The 11716-nt window shown below is 48.8% G+C and overlaps 1 protein-coding gene across 2 annotated transcripts in view; it reads left to right on the top strand.

Moving 5' to 3' along the window:
- The first annotated feature begins 272 nt into the window (after positions 1–272).
- The window catches only part of LOC122548041 (inositol polyphosphate 5-phosphatase K-like), a 23230-nt gene continuing 11786 nt past the window's right edge, over positions 273–11716 (top strand). Inside the window, exons 1-2 of one of the 2 annotated variants that reach the window (XM_043686605.1) lie at positions 273–866; positions 8980–9054. In XM_043686605.1, the coding sequence (XP_043542540.1) occupies positions 859–866; positions 8980–9054 (83 nt within the window). In that variant the 5' untranslated portion in view covers positions 273–858. Of the gene's footprint in view, positions 867–1940; positions 2033–8979; positions 9055–11716 lie in introns of those variants that run through there. The other variant, XM_043686604.1, reaches the window with a different exon arrangement.

Below are 11716 nucleotides of genomic sequence, written 5' to 3'. Positions count from 1 at the left end.
CCTCCCCCACCTGCTCCCGCTCCCTCCCCCTCCCGTTCTCGCTCTCTCGCTCTCTCTCTCCCCCTCCTGTTCTCTCCAGTCCTCTGGACCAGGGCTGCCGCGGGAGGGAGGGCGTCAGGAGGAAGCGGAGGCCATTCAGCCCATCGAGTCTGCCTCATCATGCCCAGGGTCTGAGCTGGTCTGAGGACTGGAGGAGAGAGAGACCGCACTGAGCACTAGGTGCCTGCTCCCAATGTATGGACCCTCCTCGTGGTATCCAGCTCCCTGTGAAGAACTGTCAAATATCCCAACAATGTCCTCACCCTCTTTCCCCCTCCTCTCCCCTCCCTAGAAGATTCAGCTCATTTAACACTTGGTAGGCCATGCGTTAGTTAAGCCCCTTTCAGCTGTCACCCCTGTACTCTCTCACCTACATTGCTACCAGACTGACAACTCCCATTTCAAATGGGTTTGCCCCTAAGTCTAACATAATGTTCCCATTTCCCTTCAACCCTCGAATTGTGGCTAACTATCCTGGATACCACCCTCTGGAATTCCCTAAACCCCTCCGATTCCTTGGCCAAGCCTTCATTCACCTGGCTAAATACCCTTTGATGTGGCTCAGGGTCCATTTCCTCTTAGTGTCTATTAAGTGGAAGGTGCTATATAAATGCAATTAGCTGTATATTTCTAGGAAGTTTCCAGTTGCTGGAGTGGTGAAGGTACAGGAAGCATCAGCACAGGCCGAGTGCCCCAGTGCAGGGTCCTATCCTGCTCGCATTCAGTGAGACCTTCATGCAAGGCCTCCATTTCCCCTCTGAGGGTGAAAAATCGAACGGTCGCTGTTTTGAAGTTGGAGTTATCCATGGTGTCTGACTAATGTCCAGGTGGGAGCCAAGATCACATTCCAAACACACCCTACTCAGCATCATATTCCCATGAGTGAGAGTTTACTGTGCACAAATCAGATTTCGTATTTCCTACACTGCCCCACCATCAAACACTCCCAGGACAGGGACAGCACCAGGTTAGATACAGAGTAAAGCTCCCTCTACACTGTTTCGCCCCCCCCCATCAAACACTCCCAGGACAGGGACAGCACCGGGTTAAATACAGAGTAAAACTCCCTCTACACTGTGCTAATGGTTCAATGCTAAAATTGGATTCTCGTTCTGAAAGATGGTTCATCTGTTTAATTTGCATATCTTTAATCTGTCAGGCTTGTTTCTTTTCTTAATCGGAAATAATTTTTGCAGAATGACTGTGACCACATTGACTTCCTCCTCGGGTGAATGTGCCTGGGACCAGAGAAACTGTGACCCCCCTGCAGCACCGTTCAGGAAGGGGACTCTGATTCATCAGAGTGAGACTGGGCTGAGGGCAGCTCTCAAAGGCTCGATTTGTATTCCCTTGGTTGTGGAATTTCATGGGATAATAAACCGATGTTTGTGCAATCAAAGGATTCACAACTGATACAGAGAGCGGTTCTGCAGGGGTGTGTGTGTGTGTGTGTGTGTGTGTGTGTGTGTGGGGGGGGGGAGGGGGGGCTGTGGGTGAAAGCCCAGAAAGCAAGGACAGTGCCTGAAAATTCCAATATTCTGCCACTGCTTCCCACACAGGAGTGGCAACTGGGCACAGTCTTTCACAGCCCACCAGACGTGCGCATGCACACACGCACACGCACACGCACACACACACGCACACGCTCTGATGGGTCTGAATTGTAGAGCGGCCCTTCTTATGAATTCAGGTGCTTTTTGCCTATCCCTCAGTGCCTTTGAGACGGTAATGGTGAGATGACTTTGTGAGTCATTGCGATCCCTTGCAAACTGGATCACCCACTCGGGGAAGGCCTTTTCCCAGAAATTTGCATCAGAGCCCTGTACGTGACTATGCAACAGCACTGAGTCTGTGACTCAATGGTAGAATGACAGCATAGACTCATAGGGCTGAATGGCCTCCTGCTTCCATTCTCCATGGATCTTGTCAGCATTCGTGTGGTACAGGCGCACTGCCAGGATTGTGACCCTGAAGTTCTGTCACTCATGGCTCAGTGAGTAAAACTGCCCCAGCTGGCAAAGAGCCGCGCTGTCAGAGGGTCCGCACTGAGGGAGCGCCGCGCTGTCAGAGGGTCCGCACTGAGGGAGCGCCGCGCTGTCAGAGGGTCCGCGCTGAGGGAGCGCCGCGCTGTCGGAGGGTCCGCGCTGAGGGAGCGCCGCGCTGTCAGAGGGTCCGCGCTGAGGGAGCGCCGCACTGTCGGAGGGTCCGCACTGAGGGAGCGCCGCACTGTCGGAGGGTCCGCACTGAGGGAGCGCCGCACTGTCGGAGGGTCAGTGCTGAGGGCGCGCCGCACTATCAGAGGGTCAGCGCTGAGGGAGCGCCGCACACTCGGAGGGTCAGCGCTGAGGATGCGCCGCGCTGTGCAAGGGTCAGTGCTCAGGGAGCGCCGCGCTGTGCGAGGCTCAACGCTGATACAGCGCGGCACTGTCGGAGGGTCAGCGCTGAGGGAGCGCCACGCTGTCGGAGAGTCAGTGCTGAGGGAGTGCCGCGCTGTGGGAGGGTCAGCGCTGAAGGAACGCCATACTGTGGGAGGGGCAGCGCTGTTGGGGGGCCGCGCTGTCGGAGGGTCAGCGCTGGGGGGGGGGCCGCGCTGTCGGAGGGCCCTGCTGAGTGGGATTCTGCGCTATTGGGGGGGCCGCGCTGCTGGAGGGTCAGCACTGAGGGAGGGCTGCGCTGCCGGAGGGTCAGCGCTGAGAAAGGGTCCGCGCTGAGGGAGCGCTGCATTTTCCAGGAGCTGTGAGGAGGTAACGCTCACTTGGTACTGCATTGATCTGTCCACCTAGGGCTGTTGAACTCTGAAATCAGTTTGGAACCCTGACCCTGTGAGTCTGAGGCGAGAGCTGTCTCCTGAGCAGGCACTCAGCCTCTGTTTTGAGGAACAGCCGCAGAGTTTTGCTGACATTTGGGGCAAGTTACATTTCAGTGAGAAGGAAAGTTTCTCAGGAATATGTGAAATGATAACCTTAGAGATGGCTCAGTGGTTAGCACTGCTGCCTCAAAGCACCAGGGTCCCAGGTTTGATTCCCACCTCAGCTGACTGTCTGTGCAGAGTTTGCATATTCTCCCTGTGTCTGTGTGGGATTTCTCCAGGTGCTGCGGTTTCCTCCCCCAGTCCCAAAAAACATGAGCAGGCCAAGTGAATTGGCCATGCTAAATGGTGCGTAGTGTTAGGTCCATTAGTCAGGGGAAATGGGACTGGGTGGGTTTCTCTTTGGTGGTCAGTGTGGACTTGTTTGGCCAAATGGCCTGTTTCCACACGGTAGGGAATCAAATCTAATAATCACTTGTTCCTCAAGGATTGGTCACTGAGTGGGTAAGTTTTTAATTTAAACAATAAAACACTTCATTCCTTGTCCATCAGTGGGGTGGAGGGTGTGTGTATGCTAATGGACAGGCAGGGTCACCACATTGGATACACCCAACATATGGAATCCTTAATGTTGGAACTCTGTTAAAGTCAAGGTCAAAAACAACATCATCCTCCTTTCCAAAAGGAAGTTGAACTGTTCACGATAACAAGTGAGCCGGAGCGTCTCTGACAGGCAGGTGCTTACCTGAGCTTTGTCAGGAGTTGTTGCTCACTGGCCACAGTCATCATTGAGGTTGTCTGTCTGTCTGTCCGTCCGTCCGTCCGTCCGTCCGTCTGTCTGTCATTGCTATTTGTTTTTATCTTTTCGTGCACAATGCAACCCGAGAGGAGTGGGATCATGCTGGGAACCTGGAGCCGCTCTGATTTGTCCCGGGTTGCTTGCGTGTAGTATGTTTTGTATGGACCTGTGAGGCTCTTCATTCTGAGCATGCTCCTGGGGAACGGTGTTGTCCCGTGTGGAAGCTTGGCAGTTTCGAACCTGCACTCATTGGCCACCTTGTGTCATGAGGACCACGGGGCCTTGTTGCAGCACTGTAACAATCACCATCAGGAACATGGAGCTCTGTTACAGCTGGACTCTCAGGACTGGCAGCATCAGACTACAACCAGGCAATCTGATTGCATTTGTTTCCAAACCCTCCGCCTCCGTAGCTCTACTCAGGTCAAATATCAGACAGGAAACCTCAGCTTTGGTCTTTGGAGCTTTTACCCTGATGTATTTGGCAACACATTTCTGGTCAAGGCTGACTACCAGCCATTGAGGATGACTTGGTAAAACACTGCTGACCAGTGGAAGCCCAGACTGCAGCATCTGCTGGTGAAGATCTGACCGAGGGTCAGTGCGAACCAGGTCACCCCCTCACACCAGCTTCTTAATCCATTGACAACAGAAGCTGAAGTCGTGGATCTGGGAGGTGACCTTGTGATGTTGATATTGACCAGGTACATTTGACATGACACAAATACAGCAGCTTCTAGAACCTCACAGCCAGACGTTCCATATCACAGAGGCTATGGATGACATGGTTAAAGATTCAACCCAGCATGTTCACTCACTCACATTCCCTCCTCAGTTTTGTGCTTAGGACTCACAGCTTCCTCATCACTTCATACTTACAGCCATCCTTCTGCAGTTCCTCAGTGTCTCTCCTCCTTGGGTTGTCCAGTAACTCTTTCTGGAAAGTTTCCATGGAGGTGGATGTGATTACTAACTCCAGTCTGTTTCCCAGCTCCCCAGCTGAATAAAGCACAGACCAAACTCTTTGCTGTGCGTCTGCTCACAAAATGGTCAACGGCCTGTATAGGCTCTGGTGCAAATGACATTGGCCACACCTAAACCTAGACAGCGCAACTCTGGACGTGATTCCAAACAGAATATAAAATGTTTAAATAATTTGTCCAACAAGTGGAGGTGAATTCTTAGAGACAAGGAAGACTATGATGTCTATGGCTGATTTGACAGTACTGGAAATTAATTGAAATAAGCAACATAGAATTCTGCAATGTCACAGCAGATCAGAAGATTAAATAATTATGACTAATGGATAAATAAGGAAGGGGAAACTAGAATTTGTGAGGAAGCTGTCAGACTGGAGGCCTGTGACTAGTGGAGTGCTTCGGGGTCGGGGCTGGGCCCATTGCCGTTTGTTATCTCTATCAATGACTTGGATGAGAATGTACAAGATATGATTAATAAGTTTGCAGATGACACTCAAATAGATGGCATCACGGACAGTGAGGAGGGTTATCAGAAATTGCAGCAGGACTTTAATCAGCTGGGGAAGTGGGGCGAGAAATGGTTATTGGAATTTATTAGGTATGTGTGAGGTCTTGCATTTTGGCAAATCAAGTCGAGGCAGGACTTTCATGGTGAATGGTAGAGTGTTAGGGAGTGTGGTGGAACAGAGGGACCTTGGAGTTCAGGTGCACGATTCTCTGAAAGTGGAGTCCCAGGTAGACAGGGCAGGGAAGTAGACTTTTGGCACATTGGCCTTCGTCAGTCAGGGCAGTGAGTATAGAAGTTGGGAAGTTATGTTGCAGTTATACGGGATGTTGGTGAGGCCGCACTTGAGTATTGTGTTCAGTTTTGGTCACCTTACTATAGGAAGGATGTTATTAAACTGGAAAGAGTGCAGAAGAAACTTACAAGGATATTGTGAGGACTCAATGGTCTGAGTTATAGGGAGAGGTTGGACAAGCTTGAGAGGGTAGGAGACTGAGGGGGGCTGTTATAGAAATGTATAAGATCATGAGAGGCATGGATGGGGCGAAAGTACTCAGTCATTTTCCCAGGGCTGGGGAATCAAGAACTCGAGGGGAAAGAATAAAAGGGAACCTGAGAGGCAACATTTTTACACAGAGGGTGGTATGTATATGGAATGAGCTGCCAGTGGAAGTGGTTGAGGCGGGTACATTAACAACATTTAAAAAGTAATTGGACAAATATATGGATAGGAAAGGATTGGAAGGATATGGGCCAAGTGCAGGGAAATGGGGTTAGAGTGGACGGAGATTCTGGTCAGCATGGACCTGTTAGGGCCAAAGGGCCAGTCTCCCAGCTGTAGGACTCTATGACTCTCTGAAGGTGAGGAATTAGATTCGAAGCAGCTACTTAGAAATATAAAAATAGCAAGAGATTGATTTATTATTGTCACATGTACCTGGGTACAGTGAAAAGTTTTATTTTGTGTGCAGTTCAGGCAGATCATACCATACAAAGTGCATCAGGGTAATGGAACAGAGCGAGGAATACAATGTTAGGGCTTCAGAGAAAGTGCCCAGAGAGGGAGATCAACATTAAATCTGAAATTGGAGAGGTCCATTCGAAAGTCTCATAACTGTGGGGAAGAAGCTGTTCTTGAACCTGTTGCTATGTGAATTTAAGCTTTTTTTATCTTCTCCCTGATGGAGGAGGTTGGAGGGGAGTGTAACCTGGGTAGGAGGTGCTGTTGCCTTTCCTCACTGACTGCGATCTGTGGGTCAGGAGGTCAAGGATCCAGTTGCAGAGGGCAGAGCAGAGACCTGGGTCTTGAAGCTCAGAGATTAGTTTGGTTGGGATTATAATGTTAAAGGCAAAGTCAATAAGTAGAAGCTTGACATGGTTATCCTTATTGTCCAGGAGTTCCAGGGCTAGGGAGATAGTGTATTCTGTGGACGAGTTGTGTCTGTAGGCACATTGCAAGAGGTGAAGGCAGGTTGGGAGGCTGGAGTTGGTGTGAGCCATGACTAACCTTTCGAAGTACTTCATAATGATGGAGATCAGAGCCACCAGGCGGCAGTCATCGAGCCACGTTGCATGTGCTTTCTTTGGTACCGGGATCATGGTGGCCTTCTTGAAGCAGATGGCGACTTCAGGTCGTAGCAAGGAGAGATTAAAGATGTCAGCGAATAATCTCACCAGATGGTCAGCACAGGGTCTGAGTGTAAGGCTGGGGGCTCCCTCTGGGCCAATCCCTTTCTGTGGGTTCACTTTCAACAAGGCCAATCTAACATCTGCAGCAGTGACTGAGGGAACAGGAGCATCTGAGGCTGGAAGGGCAGGAGACACCGTTTCACTGACCTATTTGAACTGAGTGTGAAATGCATTGAGCACATTGGGGAGGGATGTATTTTTGTCCACTGCTCTGTTCTGCTTCACTTTGTAGCAGGTTATATCGTGTAGGCCTTGCCACAGATGGCGGGTTGTCCATGTGGTTAGTCTGGGTCTCGAGCTTGAACACCATGAACCAGGATATCAGTAGGTGATGGATCTCCTGGTCCATCTATAGCTTCCAGTTGGGAACATTCGGATTAACTTCACTGGCGTCCAGTCCACTGTACACTTGCTAACGAAGTCTGTCATAGAATTTACAACAACTTAAAAGGGAACGGTAAGTAAAGTGAGCATTACTCTCTACAGAGTGAGTCTGGCCAACTAACGATGGAAAATAAGGAAATGGCAGATGAAGTGAACTGGGATTTTGCCCCTGTCTTCATTGTAAAGGATAAAAATGATGATTCCTGAGATGTTACGAATCAGAAGATGAGAAGGAATGAAGTGTTTAATACAATCAAAATCACCAGAAAAGTTAGAGAAAATTGTTTGAACTGAAATCTAAGCAGTCCTTGGCCCTGACAGATATTATATCCTCGGGCATAAGGAGCTGCTAAGGGTATGGATTGGTTGGTTTGAATTTTCTGAACTTCCCTGAAAAGGTCCCATTAAATTGGAAAAACTGAAAGGGAGACGGAAAGCAGGAAACTGCAGGCCAGGGAGCATCTGTCAGAGGAAAAACACTCAAATCCAGAATCCTCCAGCATTTTATCAGGAGGCAGAGGATGGGATTAAATGGGTTGGTTTTAATTTATTACAGATCAGTGAGACTACATTTATTTACAGTCTACACAAACAACACGGACAGAGGTACTGAATGCACAGTTACTAAGTTTGGTAATGATAAGATGATGAGTAAAAAGGCAAGTTGCTCAGAGGACACGGAGGCTGCGATAGGATTTTGAGAGGTTACAACAGTGGGCAAAGATCTGTAAATGGAGTATGATGTAGGAAATTGACAGGAGGATTAGACAAGCACAATATCATTTAAATGGAGAGAGATTGTAGAACTCTGAGATCCAGAAGGATCAGGGTGTCCTGGGACATGAACCTCAGAAAGTTCGTCTGCAGGAGCAACAAGTATTAGGAAGGTGAATGGAATGGTCTTTATTGAAAGGGAAATGGATATAATTGAGAGGTGTTTTATTACAGTTGCACAGGGCATTAGCACAAACACCTGCAGCACCATATTCAACTTTGGCCTCATCTTATAAACGGATGCAAGTGCATCAGAAACAGTTCAGAGGACATTCACTCGGCTGAACCCTGGGATGAGGGAGTCAGACAGAAAGGTTAGACAGACTGTATCCATCGAAGCTTAGAAGAAGGAGAGAGGACTTCACTGAAACGTGCAAGATCCCAAGGGTTCCCATGGATGCTGAAAGGATGTTTCCTCCTTGTTCCAGAGTCCAGAACGACGAGACTCCGTGTCAGTGTTTGGCATTTACAACGGAGATTATCAGGAATCTCTTCTGTTGCAGGGCCATGAGGGTGATGGAAACAGGCAGCCACTGAGTACCAATGGGGCCACGGTGGAGAGACTCTACCCTAATGGGGGCTCCTGTGGTTACTTGGGGGGGAGCTGAGGACTGAATCAATCAGCCATGATCCCACAGAATGGTGGAGCAGGCTGGAGGGCCGAATGGCCTACCTCTGCACCTAGTTCGTATGTTCTTCCTGATTGTCATGAACTCTATTTTAATCTCTCAATCACCACCCACAGCTGTTGAGCAGGTTGTTATCAAGTGACTGTTTATGGGATCTTGCTGTGTACACTTTATCTTGTCACACATTGGCTGCAAAGTGCTTTGGGATAGCTGAAGTTGTGCAACGTGCTATAGAAATGAAAGCTGTTTCTCTGCTTTGAATGGCATTGAAGCCTCTATGTTAGAGTTATATTAATGATTGTTGTACAAACCCCCCACCTTCCACACAGGTTGTGATTTCTCTCTCTGTCTGTCTTTCTGCCCTGCCCCAGGTGGAGGATGGAGCAATGCCTTGCTGCTGAGGGCCTGAGTGTTGTACGTGGAGTAAACAAACTCGTCAATTTTGGGTAAGGGACGTCTGAGATTCCAGCTTCCACCCCTCGCTCCTTCCGAGGGCACTGAGCCCCAGGGGTGTGTGTGTAGGGGGGGTGGGTAGGGTTAATCACTCCTCTCCTAACACATCCACCTGGCCACTAGATGCCACTGGGATATTTGACCACAGAGGCATCACAGACATGTCAGTTGTTATCCTAACCAAAGAGGAACATTGCCATGGGAGCACCGGGGGAGGGGGACTATCACTGTCAGGATGTTTAATCAGTAACTTCATGTGAATCCCGATCGAATTGGAATGTGACAGCCCCCATCGTGCCTGGAGTAGGAGGCACAGACATCGGGTTTGGGATGGAGTTACACAGCATCCTGTGAGGAGAATCATTTCAACGCAGCGATGTTATTGGCGGATGGTCAGGTGAGGGTGGAGCTGATCAGGGAGCTGGGAGCCTGAGTAAATTGAATCAGTATTCTCCAGAGTTTAGTCAAATGAAAGGATCTCATAGATTCAGACAATTCAGAAACAGACCCTTGGTTCCAAATCATCCGGGCAACCAGATATCCCAACCCAATCTAGTCCCACCTACCAGCACCCGGCCCATATCCCTCCAAACCCTTCCTATTCATATACCCGTCCAAATGCCTCTTAAATGTTGCAATTGTACCAGCCTCCACCACATCCTCTGGCAGCTCATTCCATACACGTACCACCCTCTGCGTGAAAAATGTCCTGTACATCCGCAACATGACCTCCCAACTCCTGTACTCAATACTCTGACCAATAAAGGAAAGCATACCAAACGCCTTCTTCACTATCCTATCTACCTGCGACTCCACTTTCAAGGAGCTATGAACCTGCACTCCAAGGTCTCTTTGTTCAGCAACACTCCCTAGGACCTTACCATTAAGTGTATAAGTCCTGCCCTGATTTGCTTTCCCAAAATGCAGTACCTCGCATTTATCTGAATTAAACTCCATCTGCCACTTCTCAGCCCATTGGCCCATCTGACCAAGATCCTGTTGTAATCTGAGGTAACCCTCTTCACTGTTCACTACACCTCCAATTTTGGTGCCATCTGCAAACTTACTAACTATACCTCTGATGTTCACATCCAAATCATTTATATAAATGACAAAAAATAATGGACCCAGCACCGATCCTTGTGGCTCTCCACTGGTCACAGGCCTCCAGTCTGAAAAACAGCCCTCCACCACCACCCTCTGTCTCCTACCTTTGAGCCAGTTCTGTATCCAAATGGCTAGTTCTCCCTGTATTCCATGAGATCTAACCTTGCTAATCAGTCTTCCATGGGGAACCTTGTCGAACACCTTACTGAAATCCATACAGATCACGTCTACCCTCATCAATCTTCTTTGTTATTTCTTCAATCTTCAAAAAAAAGTCAGATTAGTGAGACATGATTTCCCACGCACAAAGCCATGTTGACTATCCCTAATCAGTACATGCCTTTCCAAATACAAGTAAATCCTGTCCCTCGGGACTCCCTCCAACAACTTACTCTCCACCGAGGTCAGGCTCACTGTAAATGTCTTCAGTATCTGCAGTTTGTTGTTTTATGTTATCAGTCATTTGTTAGAACACTTCCTCAGTCTGTGTACATCCTCCTGAATTCTTATCCTAACCTGCTCATGAATTCCTACATCAACACGTTTTGGTATTATTCAGAAACAGTTCTCTGTCGCTAATTCCAGACTATTTCCAAATAAACAGGATCAGCAGATTCCAAACACACACCGTGGGGAACCCCACTGTTCGGGCAGGAAAGTATCAGGTCCCCGCTGCTCTCTGCCCGAGTTCAGATTGGAGCAGGCCATTCGGCCCTTTGAGGCCGTTCTGCTGTTCAACGATCTGACGTTGCTCATGTCCCTTTCTCCACAAGCATCCATTCCAAACTGATCACGTTATCACTGTTCTTTCAAACCTTGTGATTCAGTTTTACAAGGAAATCTGTTGTCATAAAGGTTTTGAAAAGCACCAGTGACTGGGGTACTTTGTTCTCGCTCATTAGCGAGAGATTCACTAATTGGAACTGGGTCCATTGTACAGGGAAAGAGGATTTGACGTGTAATCTGTGCGGAACTCAACGAGGAGAGAAGCGGGGGAGGGGGAGAGAGAGAAATGGACAAAGAGAACAACAAAGAGAGAGAGAGAGCGAGGCAGAGAATGGCAGAAGGTAATATGTGGGGAAAGGAGAGGCAGGCAAGGATATAGAGGAACAAAGGAGACAATAGACAATAAGTGCAGGAGTAGGCCATTCAGCCCTTCGAGCCTCCAGAGTGTCCAATCCTTTAATAATCTTATACGTCTCAATCAGATCCCCTCTCAGTCTTCTAAACTCAAGGGTATACTTGGAGCCCAGTCGCTCCAGTCTTTCAGTGTAAGGTAATCCCGCCATTCCAGGAATTGACCTCGTGAACCTACGCTGCACTTCCTCAATAGCCAGAATGTCTTTCCTCAAATTTGGAGACCAGAACTGCACACAGTACTCCAGGTGTGGTCTCACCAGGGCCCTGTACAGCTGCAGAAGAACCTCTTTCCTTCTATTCTCAATCCCTCTCGTTATGAAGGCCAGCATGCTATTAGCCTTCTGCACTACCTGCAGTACCTGCATGCTTACCTTCATTGACTGCTGTACAAGAACACCCAGATCTCTT

Source organism: Chiloscyllium plagiosum, unplaced genomic scaffold, assembly GCF_004010195.1.
Source record: "Chiloscyllium plagiosum isolate BGI_BamShark_2017 unplaced genomic scaffold, ASM401019v2 scaf_4320, whole genome shotgun sequence".
NCBI lineage: Eukaryota > Metazoa > Chordata > Chondrichthyes > Orectolobiformes > Hemiscylliidae > Chiloscyllium > Chiloscyllium plagiosum.
The sequence above is the reverse complement of the archived record's forward strand: the minus strand, read 5'-3'. Positions and strand labels throughout refer to the sequence as shown.